At 42.0% G+C, this 22680-nt stretch overlaps 1 protein-coding gene across 6 annotated transcripts in view; it reads right to left on the reverse strand.

Annotated features, from left to right (window-relative positions):
• The window catches only part of DMD (dystrophin), a 3186583-nt gene that overhangs the window by 1164725 nt on the left and 1999178 nt on the right, over positions 1-22680 (reverse strand). For all 6 annotated transcript variants that reach the window (XM_044284724.1, XM_044284721.1, XM_044284723.1 and 3 more), the window contains one exon: positions 21134-21309. In XM_044284724.1, the coding sequence (XP_044140659.1) occupies positions 21134-21309 (176 nt within the window). The remainder of the gene's footprint in view (positions 1-21133; positions 21310-22680) is intronic.

Below are 22680 nucleotides of genomic sequence, written 5' to 3' on the forward strand. Positions count from 1 at the left end.
ATGTGCTAGCGGCCATCTAGCAACCCATGTCCTCAGCTCTATACACAAAATCCCGGTGACAGGTTCCCTTTAAGAGAAGAGGAAGTCATACATTTATGTGGCTCCCTGCGCTGTAGATCAGTCTAGCTGCCAAAACTTTCAGTGAAGAAAGCCACTTGTTCATAGATGGCCATCTCTCTAACTTATGAACTCCTTTCTGGAGCGCTAGGGTGCGGCCACATGGTCAGATTTTTGCATGCAGTTTGGGAAGTCAAAAGCAGGAGTGTATTATAAAAAGTTAAAAAAAGTAAGGGAGATTAAACTTCTCTTTATTAAATGCACTCCTAGCTTTGGCTTCCAAAACTGCTTGCAGAAATGTGACCATGTGGTCATATCCCTGAACAGGAGATTCTATTCTCTTAATATAGAAGGGACCCAGAGATTGATGCACAGTGCGCCATTAGTATCTGCCCATACCTGCTTCAACACAGGGTGCTTTTTCACTTTTTTTTACCGACATGCAGGCTACATGTGAGCAGCTACACATAGACATTTCTGTATCCAGATGGTTGGGGTCCAGACAGAATGGCATCTTGGGCAGCATTTGGCCTCATAGCTGCCAGTTGAGCGCTATTGTCGTACACTGTAATCAGTAACTTGCTGACAGAAGGTAGTGTATGTGATAATAAGTCACACAAGAGCATCAAAAATGGGGTTGTTTTTAGCATCCCGTACTAAGCGAATCAACATGTGTGGCCTATTATTAGGATGACCCCATGGGGATAACTGTGGACTACATTATGGAAACTATAGTGGGCATAATGAGCCGGCCCTCTGGGCACTACTAACAGTGTAAGCAATATTGCCCTGGGGGACATTTACAATTTGAGAACAGATGGAATAAATCTATTTGCTGTTTATTGCTGTTTTCAGGTATCTTCTCTATATGTGTCTGGTAGGTTCTCAACTTTATCAGTATTTTGTTACTGGAACCATAATTACCGGTATCCTTTGCACTGTTTCTTCCATTGTCTGCAATTTGAAAGACTCTTCCATTTTTCTGACTGAATAGTGTTGAGCGTGAATACTCGAAAAGCGAATTTTCATCTTGAATATCGCAACTTCGAGATTTCACGAATATTTTGAATATAGTGATATATATTAGTTTTTCAAATATTCGTCATTTTTTTCCATCTAAAGTCATGATTCCTCCCTGCTTCTTGCTTGTAGGCCAATGAGTCATTGGCCCACAAGCAACTTAAGCAGGTAGGAATCATGACTTCAGATGGAAAAAAATGACGAATATTCAAAAAAACTAATATATAGCACTGTATTCAATATAGTGCTATATATTAGTTTTCTAAACTATTCAGCATTTTTTTTCCATCTGAAGTCATGATTCCTCCCTGCTTAAATTGCTTTTGGGCAAATCATGTGTTCAGATGGAAAAAATAACGAATATTCTAAAAACAAATATATAGCACTATATTCACATTTGTTTTTGACCCACGCCTGTATTGATCACATAATATTCGCATATTACGCGATCATTACCTTGCCAATTTTTTTGTTTTAAAAAATAATGTAGAATATAACAAATATTCAAATTCGTGAATATTCGATGAATATTCTACAAAATATTTGTGAAATATCGCAAATTCGAATATTGCCCCTGCCACTCATCACTACCACTGAATTGTTTTTGCAATGTCATCACTAAGCTTTCTCTTTAGAATACATTCCTCTGCTGGATGTTACCAACCAGCTGACCATCCTCAATGCACAAGGTCACATTATTAATCATTGAATTTGATTACTTGGACCTGACAGTCATAGACTACATTCTGCTTTAAAGAATACCTGTCACTTCTACCGACATATCTTTTTAGTAACCACTTGCATTCCCCTTGAAATAATTCTGAAGCATCTATTTTTATGTTGTGTTATTTCTCAATTTTTCCTTCAAGAAGTTTATGAGTGAATCGCTGGCTGTCTGCTACTGGTGAGTGGGGAGTCTCAGATGGTGAATTGGGAGTCTCACAGTACAATTTGGGTACTATTGCCACCATAACAGGGTCAGTAGTAACCCATAGCAATGAATGTTCTGTCAGTGAAAAACTGGCACTTATCCCTCAGCTTTGCTTCAGTTTTATTCATCTGTTGTGTACTTAAGCTTTGAGCTTCAGAGCACAAAGCATCTTCTAGCAACCATCAGTGAAAAATCAACTATTCTTCAGTGTGTTTCAAGTTTTTTTCAATGTCCCATTGACCTGAACTGACAAGTCCTGCACGAAACATTAATAGAGATAGAACAATTTTTCTCTGAACTAATGGATGTTCCATGAAAAACCTTACATGTGTCAGTGTAAGTGAATGTGTCAGTTTAAGTAAAAAGAAATTGACACATGGACATTTCTCCTATCTGGACGCTGCCCGAGCTTACAAATGACAGCAACCAGACTTAACAGTGACCCTTTCAATTTAATAGATTTAGGTTTTATTCACATGACCATTTCTTCTTTACTGTGCTGTTTTTTTTTTTTTAAAAAGGACAACACGTTGACCCACACATTTCAATGGGGCTATGTGCATATCCATTTTTTTAAGGCTCTGGTTGCCAGCTCAATTTAAAATAGTGCATGTCCTATTATGATCCATTTTTAGGATGAGACTTGTCTAGTGAAGTCTATGGGACAGTGAAAACGATTGAAAATGGATGGCTTTCCTTTGCAATCCATTTGCAATCTTTCTGTAAGTGATCACTCTCCTAATGACACCAGAAGTGAAACCAGCAAGTGGCTTCAAAGCAGCCTTGTACAGATCTGTGCATCACAGGAGACACTTCTGAGGATCCTGTTTCAGCATCATAAGTCCACCTGAACACCCTTGTGGACCATGCCATGTCTGACAAAATAAACTTTTATTTTCTGCACCGAAAAAGTGGATGGAAAATGGATGAAAAAAAAACCTGGCAAATAGAATGGAAATGAACATAAAAAGAAAGCAGAATGGATGCAACTAGGAAATAAATTGAGTTTCTTGTCCACTTCTTTCGGATGAAAAACAGACACAAAACAAACTTAGTTATGTGCTTGAGCCCTTTCACACATTAGTCTTTCACGCTGGCTAAAAATCATTGGGTCAGTGAAAAAACTGAAGCATGTTGAATGACAGTCTGTTTTTCACTAATGGTTGCTAGTAGATGCTGGGAGTAACAGCTACATAGAAAAAAACTAACTGAATGAAATTGCAGAAGAAGAAAAAGAAAATCAACCTTTTGGATGAGTTCCGCATTAGTGAAAGACAAATTTTTGCAGTCCATGTTCTCTATGGACAGCAAACGTGTGGGTCACTGGAAAAACAGTACAGCATGAACTACTCTGCTCCATTTCGTGGTCTAGACATTCCCATACAAACCTACAGGTCTGTGAAAACCATGGAATGGACCTGGATGCTATCCATGTTTTGTATGTTTTTCACTGATCCATTGCATGAGAAAATGTTTAAAATGTAGTACAAAAGGTTATGTTTTGTGTCTGCTAGAGATGAGCGTAGTTAAGAAAAATCTTTGCCGAATTTCACAAATAATTATGTTGTCACAAAGTGCATTTCTTTGTTTGTAGCGGGCACAATGACGGGGGAAAGTGATTGCACCGCCCCCATCATTGAACCTGTCAGATGCCATGGTCATTACTGATCGCGGCATCTGAGGCTACAATTATGGCCTTTCAGGGGTTAATTATGGTAAAAATAATAATACCTTATATTTTGCTTGTGTAGAGGCTTTCGCGGCCATCTTAATTGAAGACACTGTGCAAAATCTTGCTCTGTGACATGATGATGTTATCACACTGGTCGAAGCATGTTGACATCTGAGGTCACTGCACCCAGCCAGAGTGCCTGCATGGTGACGTCATACAATACCCTCGCAAGACTTTACGAGGTTTCTAAAGATGGACACGATAGCCTCGTTGCACACAAGTGGATGAGGTGAGTATGTATATATTTTTTTTACTGCCATTTCAGGAAAAATAGATTTTTTACCACGAAGCACAAGGAAATTCGGCTTCACAGTGAATTTAATATTTACTGAAATTCGTATCACTCAACACCAGTGTCTGAAAATAAATAAATAACTAATACATCAACCAGGGTGAAAAAAATATAGAAATGCCCTGATGTTGGTCCCTTGCAGATATAAAACTCGAATGCACCACAGTACAGATATTTCCTAGCATATGTTAAAATCTGTGTAGCCCTTAGAGGAGCTGAGATGTATACATTGACCATAAAAGCTAAATCTGTACTATGAAAACAGATTAACATAAACAACATCCTCCCTTTTGTGACACCAGGCATTGCTACGAGCACCTGAAATTGTAGGAGGGATGAGATGTTAATAATGCCTGTGGCGTCTCCGCACTGCAGCAGAAAAGTGGACTTCAAACACTTAAGCATATCTTCCCATAAATGTTTAATGAACACTAAACAAAACAATAAATTAACAAGTGTTTTTATCTGTATGAACATGGATTTTAACTTGGATTATAAAACTTTAGGCTCTAGGTAGCTGGTATGTTATTGCAGATCTTCTGTATATGGCACAAATAGCTGGACAAAGTGTGTATACATTGTAGATGGCTTTTAATATCTCAGCTAGCACTGTGCAACAACTGCTGATTATAAATAATATATAGATTGTGATAAGGTGGACAATGCGGTAAGGTGTATATATCCCACTCGGATACCTCAGCTGGGTGGGATAGCTAAAATCCGGGATGCAATAGTCTCAGCAGCATGTAGGTTGCTAAGACAAGGTTGTTTTGGGTATATTATGGACTGGATTTTAGTTGGATAGGCAGATTGGACTGGAAGTGGGATCTGCCAATCCACACCCTTCTAGGACGGGTGTTCCCTTGATTCAGAGAGGATCGCAGGTGAGGTCTGAGAAAATCAGACTCGGATAAAGCACCTCCCAGGGTTTCAGTTAGGAGAGAGAGTGATTTGCAACAGAGAACTGTATAGGCTCTGAGTGGTCTCAGCCAGGAAGGTTGAGGGGCCACGAGGCTACGTGATAGCCGAAAGTTTGGGGGACCCAGCGACGACTATGGAGCGAGGGTCGCACAGCCAGAGTCAGGAGGACTACTGGGCCATAATCCCCCCAAAAGGTACTGGAGTTGTCACAGCCTGGAGGCTGCTGAACTGTTTGGCTGAGGAAAGCCGCATTTGATTTCCGTGTGCAAACAGGGCTCTTTAGGTGAGTCAGGGATGTTATTTTGTATTAGCAAGTGCCTAGACGGGCAGATGTTTATTTTGTATAATTTGTGCTGGTGCAAAATAAAAGAGTTGTTTGGACCTTAATCCTGGTGTCCTGAAGAAGTATGTGGTTGCGACCCCCTTACTAATATATATATATATATGCGATTTATATTTGCGTTCAGTTTTGCTTTTGGACTATAGTTTACTTGTAATGTACTTTAACTACTTCATAGTCTAGTCGTTTAAGTGATTTAATGGCTAGGCTAATGCATATTAAAACTATAGGAAACATATAAAGATTTATTTTAAGTATACCCCCTCCTTTTCTGAAATCTCAGATCAGATCTGTCTCTGGTCTGTAAGGCAGTTTGCTAGAACAGGAACCCTTCTTCATGTCTCTGTATTGAGTTAGAGATTAGATACAAGAAAGCTGGTTCCTTAAAGGGCTTCTGTCACCCCACTAAAGTGATATTTTTTTTTTGGGGCTAGTCAAATTAGTTATATTGCGATATATGACAATATAATTGTGTTACTTACTTTGATCCAGCAGTTTCTGCAAAAAACGAAGTTTTAATATATGTCAATTCGGTCTCTACCAGCAAGTAGGGCGGCTACTTGCTGGTAGCTGCTGCAGAAATCCGCCCCCTCGTCGTGTTGATTGACAGGGCCAGCCGGGATCTCCTCCTCCGGCCAGCCCTGTCGGCATTTCAAAAATCGCGCGCCTGTGTGGATTCTCTGAGATGAGGAGGCTCAGAACTCCCTCAGTGCGCTTGCGCCGATGACATCACCGAAATAGAAGACGTCATCGTCGCAGGCGCACTGAGGGAGTGCTGAGGAGACGAGCCTCCTCATCTCAGAGCGCCTGCGCCGAATCCACACAGGCGCGCGATTTTTGAAATACTGACAGGGCTGACCGGAGGAGGAGATCCCGGCTGGCCCTGTCAATCAACACGACGAGGGGGCGGATTTCTGCAGCAGCTACCAGCAAGTAGACGCCCTACTTGCTGGTAGAGACCGAATTTACATATATTAAAACTTCGTTTTTTGCAGAAACTGCTGGATCAAAGTAAGTAACACAATTATATTGTCATATATCACAATATAACTAATTTCACTAGCCCAAAAAAAATAAATCACTTTAGTGGGGTGACAGAAGCCCTTTAAGACAATTTTACACAGTAGATTAATTTGATTCGACCCTCAAATAAATTTGATCTAATACAAAAGTACCCTAATTGAACTGAAAAGTCATGTACTGCACTCTGGGGTTTGTTAGAACTGTATCCAAAGGACTGTATCCAACACCTTCTAAACTCATTAACATCAAAGTGACATATATGGCTATGGGTAAACGGATGGTAGCTGGAGGTGACAAACAGCCTGTTTAATGGCACACTGCACTGTCAGATTTATTTAGATTTTTTATGGCAGATGCCAATGTCTTTACACACATACACACACACACACATCTCTCTGTCTGTCAATTCCCTAAATCTAACTAACTAGCTATTGTCTCACAAAAAATTTCCTGACATTAAGACCCCATTCACATGACCATATCCGTTTTGTGGACTGCAGCCGTGCATCCGTAAAAAAACAAAACATGGACACCAGCCATATGCACACCATATGTGTGCTTCCAGGTGTGTGTGGCCCTACCGCAAAACATAGGACATGTCCTATCTTTGGCCACATATTGCCAATCATGGACCCATTGACATTAATGGGTCCGCACTGCAATGGAGGGTGCACATAGCCAGTGCCTATGTTTTGCAGATCTGTGGTTTGCAGTCCACAAATCGACAATGGTCATATTAATGGGGCCTAAAGGGGTAGGCTATTTTCTGGTTACTGTTGACCAATGTGTTTGTAAAATGATTGTATGGCACATACTAATAGCCTTAGTTTATAATCTTCATAATTTTCTATATTTCATAAGGTATGCCCCCATATTTACCAAGTCTTTTGTGCTATCTACACAGAGGTCCTGTCTATAAAAGGCTTGTGTCATGGTCCCTCCTGTGACAGAGTTTAGAAGATCTGAGAGACTGGCTGCATGTTAGGTTATCTAATAGCCTATCTGAGTTCACTTGTAGTTTTTGGCAATGACCACACCTCTTGTCTTAGGTGTAGCTTGTGGTTATTACTGCTCCTCTATTTAGTCTGGACTCACACTTCATACCATGCAGTTGATATTATCTGCCTGGAGTTGGAAGAGCTGGTTTGAGTTCCTCATCTGTGTTCCTGCTCATCCATTTTCTATTGAAGATAAGTGTACTTCCCTTTGTATTTTGTTATTCCCATTTGCTCGTTGTTTACTAGGCCTCAGGGAGATGCTGGTTTGTTCATCTGGGAAGGAACCAGTGGTCTCAGACCAGGTCACTACTCATAGGGATTTCCAGGGTTTCTAGGGCCTAGGTTTCCAGTGAACATTCCCACCTTTAGGGTCTATTCATTACTGACATGAGGTAGGGCTAGGTTTAGGGTTTCCTAGGTGGTGACCTTTTTCCTGTCCCTAGCCGTGGTCATTTTCCTTCTGTTGTCATTCTGGTGTTCCTCCCCTTCCCCCACTTTGTGACAGCTTACTGATGGAGGGTCATGTGACCAAACACATCACCTTTATGTGTGCAGTGTTTTTGAATAATGGAGGCTAGGTCGTTTGCCAGGTCATATGACTCTCCATCAGTAGCCATTTTATGGACAGGATCATCCCAAGGACAGCACAAAAGACTTACAGTAGCAAACAAGGTGGCATACCTTTATCATATAGAAAAAGGCAGAATTACAAAAACGGTTGCAGTGCCTTTGCAAAATGATTCACTCCCCTTGACTTTTTTTGTGTTTTGGTGCCTCACAGCCTGGAATTAACTTGAATTGTTTGAGGATTTGCATCATTTAATTTATAGAACATGCCCCTCAACTTTGAAGATGTTTATTTATTTTTTATTGTGAAGCAAACAACAAATAGTACAAAATAACTGAAAAAGTCAAAGTGCATAACTATTCACCCCGCTAAAGTCAATACTTTATAGAACCACCTTTTGCGGCAATCACAGCTCCAAGTCGCTTTGGATAAGTCTCTATGAGCTTTCCACATCTTACCACTGGGATTTTTGCCCATTCCTCCTTGCAAAACTGTTCCAGCTCCTTCAAGTTGGATGGTTTGCGCTTGTGAACAGCAATCTTTAAAGGGATTCTGTCACCAGGTTTGGGGCTATAGAGCTGCGAACATGCACGGCTAGATTGCCGCTAGCATGTCCGCAATATATGTGTCCTATAGGGCTGTGTGGTTTTATAGATATGTAAATGAGTGTTGAATGTGTCCAAGGGGCTGTACGAATCTTACTTGTGCCCAGCTGTGCACAGCCACGCCTGCCTGTGAAGGAGCCCAGCACCGCCTATGTCTCCTCCTTTCATCAACGATAGATAGCCGTAATCTTGCGATGCAAGAGCTCGCGCATGCGCAGTGCCGGTAAAGTGTTCCTTCCCTGTGCTGGCATCAGCCTCAGGGAAAGAACTGCGCATGCACGAGCTTGCGCATCGCGAGATTACGGCTATCTATCGATGAAAGGAGGAGACATAGGCGGTGCTGGGCTCCTTCACAGGTGGGCGTGGCTAGGCACGGCTGGGCACAAGTAAGATTCGTACAGCCCCTTGGACACATTCAACACTTATTTACATATCTATACAACCACACAGCCCTATAGGACACATATATTGCGGACATGCTAGCGGCGATCTAGCCGTGCATGTCCGCAGCTCTATAACCTGGCAACAGAATCCCTTTAAATCTGACCACAGATTTTCGATTGGATTGAGATCTGGGCTTTGACTCGGCCATTCCAACACATTTACATGTTTCCTCTTAAACCAATCAAGTGTTGCTTTAGCAGTGTGTTTGAGGTCATTGTCCTGCTGGAAGGTGAACCTCCATCCTAGCCTCAAATCACGCACAGTGGTACAGGTTTTGCTTAAGAATGTCCCATTATTTAGCACCATCCATTATTCCCTCAATTCTGACCAGTTTCCCAATCCCGGCTGCTGAAAAATATCCCCATAGCATGATGCTGCCACCACCAATGGTGTTCATTGGGTGATGTGATGTGTTGGGTTTGCGCCAGACATAGCGTTTTCTTTGATGGCTGAAAAGTTAAATTTAGTGGCATCAGACCAGAGCACCTTCCTCCACACATTTTGGGAGTCTCCCACGTGACTTTTTGTATTTTGCTGAAAATAATGGCTTTCTTCTGGCCACTCTGCCATAAAGCCCAACTCTATGGAGCGCACGGCTTATTGTCATCCTATGTACAGATATTCCAGTCTCTGCGGTGGAACTCTGCAGCTCCTCCAGGTTTACCTGTCTCTCTAAATATAGTCATATTTAAAATAAACACTGTTCTGTAATTGGCATGTGTCTATATTAAATATGACTATAAATCCCCTCATCCATAGGAATGCACCCATGTACTGCAGTATATGGGTGGATTCCAATGAATGAGGGGGGTTATAATCATATTTAAAATAAACACTGTCCAGGCACTGTTCTGTAATTGGCATGTGTCTATATTAAATATTAAACTTCAGTACATGGGTGCTTTTCTATGGATGAGGGGATTTATAGTCATATTTAATATAGACACATGCCAATTACAGAACAGTGTTTATTTTAAATATGACTATAACTCCCCACATCCATAGGAATCCACCCACATACTGCAGTACATAGTCATATTTGGCACATATTTTTCATTATGGTACTGCATATTGCCCTTGAGCTGTCCTTACCAAGGGACTTAGGGAGCAATCTACGGTACCAGGACAGGTGAGAGCTGGCGGGAGAAATATAGGGAGTTGATTGGTGGAGGCAGGGGGGAGCAGGACGCGCTCACCACCAATCAGCTGGGCACCAAGTCAGCACAGAAAATGGGAACCTCCTGATGGTGTAAGTGAAGGACATGCGGGCTGGCGTCAGTACAGTGCATACAGAGAAGCTGCCAGCCCGCCCAACGATAATGAATGTTATGAATGGGAGCGCGGGATGACGGCATAATTTAGCATTTAGTAAAGCCGTCAGCCAGCTCAAGGTGCTGCTTAGTGCCGCGATGTATGCGCAGGCTGGAGGCTTCATTGAAAGCTAACTTCTGCTGCCAGCCCAAGCTAACTCCCAGCCGCCTGCCCACAGTTTTATGGCAGCTCAGGAGCCATTAGTGAGAGCTCCTGAGCTGCCGCAGCATGCACATTTGGGGTCACCTAGCGTTTATAAGATGCACTGACTTTTCCCCTCTACTTCGGAGGGAAAAAAGTGTGTCTTATAAAGCGAAACATATAAATAATAATACATATGCACATGCCAATTTTCAGTTTTTCATTTCTAAACAATAGTATTTATATATTTTTTTCATTTCACTTTACCAACTTAGACTATTCTGTTCTGATCCATCACATAAAATTCAGATAAAAAAAGAAAACGTTAAACTTAAGGCTGTAATGTACCAAACACAAAAAAAAGTCAAGTGAATACTTTTGCAAGGCACTGTATATTTGTAAGTGTCATATAGTCATCTTACAAACAGGTTTGTCAATAGTAGCCAGAAACAGCCAATACCTTTAAACCTGTTGTATCATATCAAATCAATTTACAAACTCAGAATACAGATGCATTTCCATTGTGTCTATGACACACATCAATAGTGTCCCTCTTGATTGGCTAAGAGTAACTTAAAGGCATTAGGCCTCTTTCACACGGGCGTCATGTTTTTTGCCCGGATAAGAGGTGGGTGCGTTGCGGGAAAATGCGCGATTTTTCCGCGCGAGTGCAAAACATTGTCATGCGTTTTGCACTCGCGTGAGAAAAATCACGCATGTTTGGTACCCAGACCCGAACTTCTTCACAGAAGTTCGGGCTTGGGATTGATGTTCTGAAGATTGTATTATTTTCCCTTATAACATGGTTATAAGGGAAAATAATAGCATTCTGACTACAGAATGCATAGTATAATAGTGCTGGAAGGGTTAAAAATAATAAAAAAGTTAACTCACCTTCTCCTCTTGTTAGCGTAGATCCCGGTCTGTTCTTTAGCTGTGGACTGAATGACCTGAGGTGATGTCAGATCACATGCTCCAATCACATGGTCCATCACCGTGGTGATGGAGCATGTGATCTGACGTCATCAAAGGTCCTTCAGCCCACAGCTAAAGAACAGACCGGCATCTACGCGAACAAGAGGAGAAGGTGAGTTAACTTTTTTTATTATTTTTAACCCTTCCAGCACTATTATACTATGCATTCTGTAGTCAGAATGCTATTATTTTCCCTTATAACCATGTTATAAGGGAAAATAATACAGTGAATAGACTGTCACCTAGAACCCATGCGTGAAAATCGCACCGCATCCGCACTTGCTTGCGGATGCATGCGATTTTCACGCAACCCCATTCATTTCTATAGGGCCTGCGTTACGTGAAAAACGCACAAAGAGGAGCATGCTGCGATTTTCACGCAACGCATAAGTGATGCGTGAAAATCACCGCTCGTGTGCACAGCCCCATAGAAATGAATGGGTCAGGATTCAGTGCGGGTGCAATGCGTTCACCGCACGCATCGCACCCGCACGGAAAACTCGCCCGTGTGAAAGGGGCCTTATGGGCGAGGCCACTGTCCAGGGCATTGCTTGATGTCATGTAAACTTTCTTCTTCATGTTCATCTCTAATTAGTATTTTTCATCAGTTTTTGTAAGTAGTCAGTAGTGCAACCTACAGATTAAATATATAATGTAAAGGTTTGGTGGATATTTTCTTGTTTTGACCTACTCTTACTTTTGGATCACAGATCACAGATACTGACTAGACATAAGTGAATTGAAGTTAACAAAGTGGAATTCTATCCGAATTTCATGAAAATTTCAATTTGCACCAAATCCGAATTTCGTGGTAACGAATTAAAATTTTTCCTAAAATGGCTGGTGCTCATATTAGGACATGTAGCAAAGAACTCTGGGAACGAGGGATCACCCAAAATGCCATGCATGCAGCCAATAAGCAGCCAGCCAGCCCTGTAATGTCACAGCCCTATAAATAGCCTGAGCCATCTTGGATTCAGCCATTCTACAGAGTACTTAGTGCAGGGAGAGACATTAGCAGGCGCTAGGGACAGTGCTAGGAAAAATGTTAGCACTTTTATTTTGCTGAATAGATGTTCAGGAAAAGATCATTAAAAGTGTAGGGAAAGGAAAGGGAGGAATTATTCCACACTATAAGGGTCCTTTCACACGTCTGTAGTGCATTGCAGATCCGCAATACACCCGGCCGGCACCAATTGCGGACATGAATAGGACATGTTCTATCTTTTGCTGGAGCCGCGGACCGGAAGGTCGGCGGCACGCTCCCGAAATGCAGATGCGGAGAGCACACAGTGTGATACCAGTGTTCCGATACCATAGAGAATGAATGGGTCCGCACCCGTTCCGCAATTTGCGTAGCGGATGCGGACCCATTATTACAGATGTGTAAATGGAGCCTAAAAGGATAACAGGGTCCAATAGAGAAGTGTACATCCTGGGTAATAGAAACAATGCTATTACACCTTGCTGCACTTACTGGGTATCTAATTATACTGCTGCTTTCAGGTTTTCAATAGATGATACCTTTGTAATTCCAGCAAACCGTTCTTTTTATTGGGGTGCAAGTGCTGGGTGATACAGCCATTAATAGAATGTATTACTAGGAAATATTTATATGTCTTATTAGCACTTTTGTGGTGCAGTTATATGTTCTAAAGCCTTTTTTGTCGTGTCAAAGTCCCTTTTTAGAGTGTATAAGTTGGGAACAAAAGTGTTTTTTAGCCGTTTAGCGGTGCAGTTTTATGTTCCAAAGCCTTTTTTGTTGTGTATTAGTGGGGAAAAAAAGTATTATTTGCCATTGTGTGGTGAAGTGACAAAATTACAGCTTTTTTGGGGGTGTATTAATTTATTTTTTATTTACTTATTTGATCTAACAGTATGTCAGACAGAGAAGTGACAGGCAATATACAGGAGAGGGGCAGAGGTCTAAATATTTCTGGCGCAGGCACAGGGGCAGCAGGGGTTACGTCGAGAGGCCCAGTGTCAGCTAGCAGGTCGTGTCTTGACCAGCAACCCAGTCGTTTTTGAATGGTTGACTTGGTCATCCACTTCAGTCCCAAGTGACAACAGACACCCCCAGCCAAGAGTCGGTGGGTTTATCAGACACAAACATTAGTTGGCATGGCCCGGGAGCAGGCCCTGTGACCTCACCTGTCCTCAACATGCCTCTGTCCTTTTATGTTCCCTCAGCCAGAGAAGTATTATATGCTGTGGGCTCAGCTCAACTATACAGCAAGGATGAGCTACTAGAGGACAGTCAGCAGCTACTGCCAGCCAAGGTCTGGAAGAAACATCCGCCGCTTCCTCCAGTAGGTGGGCAAGTAGTGAGAAGGAGAGTGGGTTGGTAGCTGGTGTTGCAAGTGGTCAGGCTCCTGGCTAACAGACCGTTGAGAAGGACATCACTGACGCACAGGCAGTACTCGATGATGATGTAGCTGATCGCAATTGGGAGCAGGGTGACGAAAGGGCTTCATCATCATCGAGAGAAGAGGGTGGCATCTTGCGCGTGAGGCAGCAGCAAAGCCAGAAAGTCGGTAGCTGTGGCCGGGAGTCAGCAGGGTGGCAGCAGTGGGAGGTTGGGTGCCAAGCATGCCTGGGGTAGTACACAAGCTTCGCAGGAGCCTACCTGCCTGGAAAGTAGTGGTGCAGGGGTTCACGGAGGCAGCGGCGGTAGCAGTCAGTCAGTGTGTTGGCACCACGGCCCTGCGTCAACCTATACAGCAACACCATAAAGTGGCCATGGAGAATCGTGGCTCCAATGTGGTGGTCCAGCCTGCCACATCAACTGCTGCATCACCCAGTGGCACGCACCCGATTTCAGGCAGTGCAGAAGCTGAATGTGCTCCTGGCCAATTTGCTACCTCCACTGTAGGGACATTTCTCAGTGTCCCTCCAGCATACCTTATGTGCAGGGCAAGGTGGTGGCACGCTGTTCTGCACCTCGTTTGCCTGGGTGAACGGAGTCACACAAGGGAGGAACTGCACCTTTTCCTTCATTAAGAAATAGAATCCTGGATTTCTCCAAGACAACTCAAAATCGGAACCAAGGTGACCGACAACAGGAAGAATATAGTGTCGGCACTGCGTCAAGGAGGGATGATCCATGCGCTCTGCATGGCACACATGTTCAATCTGGTTGTCAAGTTGCTCCTGAGGTCTTCCACCCACCTGCAAGACATCCTAAAAATGGCCAGGAAATCTTTGCATGCACTTCAGCCACTCATACACCGCCAAGCACATCCTCCTTGAGCTGCAGCGGCAGAACAGGGTCCCCCAAAATAGGCTGATATGCGACGATTCCACCGTTGGAATTCCACCCTCTATATGTTGGACCGAATACACGAACAGAGAAAGGTCATAATGATTTTTTGATGATTCAAGCAGACAGGAGTAATTACCTGTGTAACTTTGATGTCAACCAGTGGCAGCTCATGCGTGACACCTTCCATTTGCTCGGGCCCTCTGAGGATGCCAGGTTATTTGCCAGTCGCCAGGACTACGGAATAAACAACGTCATTCCACTGCTTCATGTCCTGAAACAGATGCTGGTAAATCTGGATGGTCAGGGGACTGGAGACATGGTACCTAGATTTTATAGCCATTTGAGCCCTGTGGGGGCTGAACTGGAGAAGGAGGAGGAGGACATTGGAGCACAAGCAATGTGTAGCAAAATGGGTGGTTTTTCTACACAGGTGACAGGAGAGGAGGAGCAGGTGCAGCCGGAAGAGCAAGAGGGAGATGAGGAAGACGAGGCAGATGACCCAGGCACACCATGGCAGTATGCAGTGGAGATAGATGCAGTGAGTTTCTCCTCACTTGCTTGGGTAGTGACAGCCGAATAGTAACTATTCGGCAGAGGGAAGACTTCTGGCACTCCACCTTGTTGGACCCTTGCTACCGGTCCAAAATGAGGGCCTTTTTCACATCCGCTGTGAGGGAGGAAAAACTGAACTGCTATAGAGATATCCTATGCAATAGTCCATCATCTTGCAGGTCTGACCAGGGGCGCCTTCCGTGCTCTCGTTCCATTGCCATGGCTGCTGTGGCGGGGTGAGGGTGTATGAGCAGTACCAGCTCCATCAGCAGCAGCTTGACTTTAGAGTCATTAATGAGCAGCTTTCCTAACCCGCCTAGTGAAGAAACTACTCACTAGCAGCAACAGCTAAACCTGGAGAAGAATATGAACCAGCAGGTGGTGGCATACTTAGACAGCACCCTGCTACCCCACATTAAATATCTGCTGGACTACTAGGCAGCCAAACTGGATTTGTGGCCCTGCCTGTAGTGTGGTATAAGAGCAGGAGTTTAGTGTGGTGGGGGCCATAGTTACCCCAAGAAGAACTTGCCTGTCCACCCAAAATGTGGAGAGACTGACCTTTGTCAAGATGAATCAGGCGTGGATCAGCCAGGATTTCCACACATCAATGCCTGATTAGATTAGATCATCCATGCTACCTCACCCAAACCTTGACAAAAAGGCTACCTGCCTCAGAAACTATTCTGATGCTGCCACCGGCCTGATGCCAAATATGTGATGCGAAGTGCTCCTTCTTACACCCAACATTATCATCGGGGACTGTTATTGCCACCTACCTCCCCACTCTGTCACTGACTCACTCTGTGGTTTCCTGATGCTGCTGCCATGTCACCACTCAGGTCTCCTCATGTTGCTGCTGCCACCTCCACACTGTCATTGTGCCACTCTGTGGCTTCCTTATGCTGCTGCTGCCACCTCCACACTATGTCACCTTGCTACTCTGTGGTCTCCTCATGCTGCTGCTAACTCAACACTATGTCACTGGGTCACTCTGTGGTTTCCTGCTGCTGCTGCCATGTCACCACTTAGGTCTCCTCATGCTGCTGCTGCTAACTCCACACTGTCATTGTGCCACTTTGTGGCTTCCTAATGCTGCTGCCACCTCCACTCTATGTCAGCTTTCCACTCTGTGGTCTCCTCATGTTGCTGCCAACTCACAACTCTGTATCTGGGCCACTCTGTGGTCTCCTCATGCTGCTGCCACCTCCATACTATGTCACCTTGCCACTCTGTGGTCTCTTCATGATGCTGCTAAATCAACACTATGTCACTGGATCACTCTGTGGCCTCCTCATGCTGCTGCCTCCTCCACACTATGACACCTTGCCACTCTGTGGTATCCTCATGCTGCAGCCAGCTCACAACTCTGTCTCTGGGCCACTCTGTGGTCTCCTCGTGCAGCTGCCTCCTCCACACTCTGTCATTGTGCCACTCTGAGGCCTCCTTATGCTGCTGCTGCTGCTACCTACACACTATGTCACCTTGCCACTCTGTGGTCTCCTCATGCTGCTGCCAAATCAACACTATGTCACTGGGTCACTCTGTGGCCTCTTCATGCTGCTTCTGCCACCTACACACTATGTCACCTTGCCACTCTGTGGTTTCCTCATGCTGCAGCCAACTCACAACTCTGTCATTCTGACACTCTTTTGCCTCCTCATGCTTCTACTGCTACTGCCACCTCCACAGTTTGTCACCTTGCCACTCTGTGGCCTCCTCATGCTGCTGCTGCCACCTCAACACTATGTCACCTTGCCACGCTGTGGCCTCCTCATGCTGTTGCCACCTCTACACTATGTCACTGTGCCACTCTGTGGCCTCCTCATGCTGCTGCTAAATCAACAGTATGTCACTGGGCCACTCTGTGGCCTCCTCATGCTTCTGCCGCTGCCACCTACACACTATGTCACCTTGCCAGTCTGTGGCCTCCTCATGCTGCTGCTAACTCAACACTATGTCATTGGGCCACGTCATGACTGGACCACTATTTTGCCTTTTTTGGTCTGGTTGACATTATCATTTATTTGACCTTTCTTCTGATCTGTCAGAAGGAAGGAAAAATGACATGCACAACGGATCCTGTCTGTGTAGCAGCTGTAAGGCCTGTATGACATGGTCCCATCAGAATTGGCTTATGATTTGGTAGCCAAAGCAGGAGTAGGTACAAAACACAGAAGACATGCATATATTCCATTCACATGTCATCTCTGCTTTGGGTCCACTCCTTGTTTTTTGGCCTTAGGAATAGTGATGGATTACTGACCAAATACTGACCGAGTAAAGGCGGATGCGGAACAGACAGGATCTGTTTTTTGGGGGGTTATTGTTCTGACGAATCAGAGGAAGGGCAAAATAATCAGTGACGTCAACACAAATTTACTGCTGATACCCTCTCCACTAAATCAGGGAGGATCTACTTCTATATGTGTTTAATACAACAGGTTCTGTAGACATCTATGTGGAATCCGCTGCTGATGGTGTAAAAGTAGTGTGCTCTTTCATGTTATAGTAGGATCTTGGACTTCTGAACAGTTCTTTATACCTGACGCTAACATCGACCTGTAAGGCTGAGTTCACACTTGAGTTATTTAGTCAGTTTAGGCCCTGTAACTGCCCAAATAAGTGAAGTGTGCAGTGATTCTAAGAGCGACGCCTGTCATGTGTGTGCCATACTCACTCACAGTATTGTTTGACTACCACAGCAGACTCTCTATGCGTGTTACTGCAAGGCACAGTGTTCTACACCACTATACAGGCTCTCTGCAGCCATGCACTATCTGTTTTTTTATGTGATTCACTGCAAATAAATTGGAATTGAATCTTTTCTGAAAATTTCAGCAAACTGGCCAAATCAATTTTTTTTTTAGAAATTTGCTCATCTCTGATACTGACCAAAAACTGATGTTTTAACAGTTGCCAAGTGCAAAGTTGAAGGGATCAAAAAATTAACTTTTGTATTATTTAGTGTTGAGTGAATCAAGCTTCAGGTCCAATATTTGTTCAAAAGTTTGTTTTAATGCTGTACGGACATCCATCTCCGTAGAGCATTAAAATGTATAGGCTCTGGCAAAGTAAAATTCGCTATTTAAAAATTTATGGACAAAGTTATTCACTGAAATTCCGCGAGACTTCGGTGAATAACTTTGACCATTACATTTTAAACATGAAAACCATTTTATAACTTGAATCCGAATTTGGCTTTAGTACCAGCCAGTACCTCGGCACTAAAGCCGACTTCGGATCCAAGTTTTAAAATGGTTTTCAAGATTTAAAATCAAAGTTATTTACTGAAGTCCCGCGAAACAGTGATAACGAATTTCCCTTGCTAGAGCCCATACATTTGAATGCTGTACGGAGACAAATCTCCATATAGCATTCAAACAAAGTTTTGAACAAATTGACTTTGGATCTTGGATCTGAAGCTCGATTCACTCAACAATAGTATTATGTGCAAGGTTTTTACCAGACTGCTTTTTTCATAAGCTGCAGAAAATACTGAAGACTAACAAAGTGTGGGTGTTTCTCCTGTTTACTTGTATTATCCATATTTTGCTTCTATACAGTACATGTATTTTCTCTACGGAAGTCATTGTGGAAAATTGTGTACAATAAATAAATCTAATAACATAAAATACACATGCACTGAATACCTAGCATAAGATGCAATGTTCATTGACTTTATTAATTTATATTACCAAACAAATGTCCTAAAATAACTGTTTATAAGCCTTAACCCATTGGAGCTATGCAATTTTTTTTAATCTTTTTTGTTTTTATCTCTACACATTTTTTACTTTTCTGTTCATGCAGCCATATGAGGACTTATTAGTTTTTTTCAGAAAAGGTATATTTTTGTAATGGCGCCAATAAATTTACCATAATATACTGAAAAATCAGAAAAAAATCCACAATCCGGTCACTGTTTTTTGGTTTTGCTTTCACAATGTTTACTGTGTGGTAAAAATAAAGTATTACTTTCATTATGCACATCAGTGTGCTTACAGTGATACCAAGTTTATAGGTTTTCTTTTGCTATAATACCTTTAAAATTTTAAACCTTTAAAAATCGCTTGATATTGTCATATTCTGATACCCATAACATTATCATATTTCTGTGTACAATTTTGCGTGAAGGCATTTTTATTTAAATCATTTTGGCTAGCTGGAGTTTGTATTGGTACCATTTTGGGGTACATGCAACTTTTTAATCACGTTTTATTTATTTTTTCCATTACAGCATTTACAGTGCAGGAAGAATACTTTTGTATTTTAATAGTTTGGACATTTTTGTATGCAGTGATACCAATTGTGTTTATTTTTCTTTGTTTATTTTTATATGCAAAATTAGGTAAGCAGAGTGAATTCAATTTCCAGTGCTTTTATAATTTATATTTAAAAAAAAATATGTTTTACTCTTTTTTTCCTTAAGCATGTCATTGTTTGATCACATATATACTTCACTGCAATACTTAAAAACGATAGTATATGGTCTTCCTATTAAGACTTGCCACTGAAGGTGCTTAATAGAAGATTACAATGACAGATCTGAGATCCTTCACAAGGCTCCAGGCTATGATGACAATCTTTTGGCAATCTGTAATATCGCAGCCAGGGGAAAGGGAGGGGTTATTAGGGGTTGCATACTGAAAATGCTATTGACTGTGCCATTTGAGAGGTTAAGTGTCAATGATCAGAGTTATCACCAATCACAGACACTGCCTATAGGTGTCATCTGTGAAGCATAGTTTCACCCTCTGGCTTTGATATCATATTTAAACTCCCAATATACATTGTAAATGTACAGCAGATACCTCTAAGGGTTATAGATGCATTTAGTGGAGTAAAAACATGATATCAAGCAACTTCTTATATATCAAAAACTCAGTTTTGACTTTATTTCAGGGGGAGCATTAGTCTAATGGATTGTGAATATAGCACATGGAGGAATATGCTCAAATTTGAGATGAAAAATAATATGAGATATTTTAGCCTTATCCTGGAAATGGCATTGCAAGTTGTTTTATCAATCAAGTCATCACCATTTTGTCTTTTAGATTATCAAATAAGAAAACCCTTTCCAAATGTTCTGGCTTTAAAAGTCACTTTCCAATAAATTACAAATTAAAAAAATAGTGTAAATATCATTCATAATCCAGCAGCACACACAAGGACTGAATACTTTCATCGGCATGTGGCGTAATATGGATCCATAACAGCTAAGACAGACAGAGAGAAAGCATTGACTGACTTATTTTGCCACACAAGATGTTGCCACTGCAAACCGTGTCAATATTTTTCATCAGATTTTAGATTTTCAGTACTTTATTTAGGAAATTGAATTATTAAACCTGTCATCAAAGAGCTTGCAGAGATTAAGTTATTGATACAACGCAGACAAGTTTAGTTATGGTTCAATATAGTTATTTACAAGAAAGTAAGGGATTAAGGCATCACTGCACTTTTAAAAAACCTTAGATAGAACACTATGACATATCAAATGTTTTGATTGCTAGAAGGAGGAGAGAGAAGGGCTTATATACTATACCGTGCTGCATGAGCAGGAATGAAGAAGGACCCGTAGAATTTTTATAGAATCCTTTTTTCTAATGATCAGTGGCTCTCATCATTTAGACCCACCTTTAACAATATGAAATATTCAAAGTTTTTTCAAGGTTCAATGACCCTGAAAGGTCTAAAATGGTCTCCCAAGTAAATAAATGCATGTGGCTACAAGGAGCATCTCTTGCCCTGGAGGACCTGACATGCTAAAACATTCTATTAATTTTAGTGGGGCTTGTGCAATGCTTTAGGACAGTCCCATGCTGTGGTAGGGAGGATCAGCCTATCGTCGGGTCACCCTACTAACAAAATTGGACAACCTCTTTTAATTTCATTAGCACTGTGAATCATTAATTGTTGAGTAATAGAGAAACTCTATATGCATAGAGAGGTACTCACTTTCGTCTTCTCTCCTGTAGCTTTCTGTTAATTGTGTTCCAGCGAGAATTTAAGGCAGTCAAATTATCCTTAATACGAGCAGCGTCAGCAGCTGAGGACTGCTCAGCAATCTCTCCGCCAGATACATTCAGTGTTTTTACAACAGCTAGCTGTTCAGCTATGCCATCTTCAAGAGCCTGAAGGAGAAAAACAAAGATGTTTTAATTATCATAGAATAATGGCTCTTAAAATTACTATAAGTGGTAAGAGCTTGACATTATTCTTACTACCATTAGAATGTCCATGTATGCCTTTGCTTCCGCCAGGCCACAGTGAGCTATGTACAGCTTGACAAAAGAAATTCATATTTAGGCCAAAACTTTGCTTCATATGACTCTTGATGTGAACACCTAAACATGGCAGATCTCTAATAAAAACACCCTATAATTGTATCAAATCCACAAATGCTGTCCCATTATTATCATAACCTTTTTGTGATGACCAAAATAGATTATTCTTACTACCATTACAACGTCTGTCAGTGAGGGTACAGTAAATGTTAGCTACTTGGGCTAATAGCTGCACTCTACTGGAAAGAATGCATGTTCTGTTGTATGTATGTAATGTAATAAACTATTCTTGTTGTAGTGTCAGAGCAATTGTAGATGATCTAGTTAACAATCTCTACCTAGTGTAGCAAGCGCAAAATGAATGCTTCTTGTAAGATAGCCATAATTGTAGCGTGCCTACACTATTCACCTACCGAGCTGTTTATTTACTTTGCCATGCTATATAAATAGCACAGAGTACACATTGTTAATTTGTTCATCTAGCTGTTATCCATCTCTATAAGTAGAAGATATAGTGAGTCAAAGATCAGTATTGGGTCCTATTGTCTTCAGTATATTAATTAATGATCGTGTACGCTAAAATATCATTTTTTGCAGATGACACTAAACTGTGTAAATTAATTAACACAGAAGAGGACACTATACTGCTTCAGATGGATCTGGATAGATTGTAGGCTTGGTACGAGAAGTGACCAATGAGGTTTAACACTGACAAATGTGAGGTTATGCACGGGAAGGAATAATGCAAGTCACTCGTACATACTAAATGGTAAAACACTAGGTAACACTGACATGGAGAAGGACTTAGGAATTTTAGAAAACAGCAAACTAAGCTGCAGAAACCAGTGTCAGGCAGCTGCTGCCAAGGCCAATAAGATAATGGGTTGCATAAAAAAGGGCACAATCCTGCCACTTTGCAAATCACTAGTCAGCCCACACATGGAACACTGTGTACAGTTCTGGGCACCTGTGAACAATACAGACATAGCAGAGCTGGAGAGGGTTCAGAAGAGGGTAACTAAAGTAATAACTGGAATTGGTGGACTACAGTACCCTGAAAGGTTATCAAAATTAGGATTATTCAATTTAGAAAAAAGGGGAGGGGAGATAAAATAACTATGTATAAATACATCAAGGTTCAATACAGAGATCTTTCCCACCATCTATGTATACCAAGGACTTTGATGAAGAGTATTCATAGAAGATGATTCTTTATGG

The sequence above is a fragment of the Bufo gargarizans genome, chromosome 3 (assembly GCF_014858855.1).
Source record: "Bufo gargarizans isolate SCDJY-AF-19 chromosome 3, ASM1485885v1, whole genome shotgun sequence".
Taxonomy (NCBI): Eukaryota; Metazoa; Chordata; class Amphibia; order Anura; family Bufonidae; genus Bufo; species Bufo gargarizans.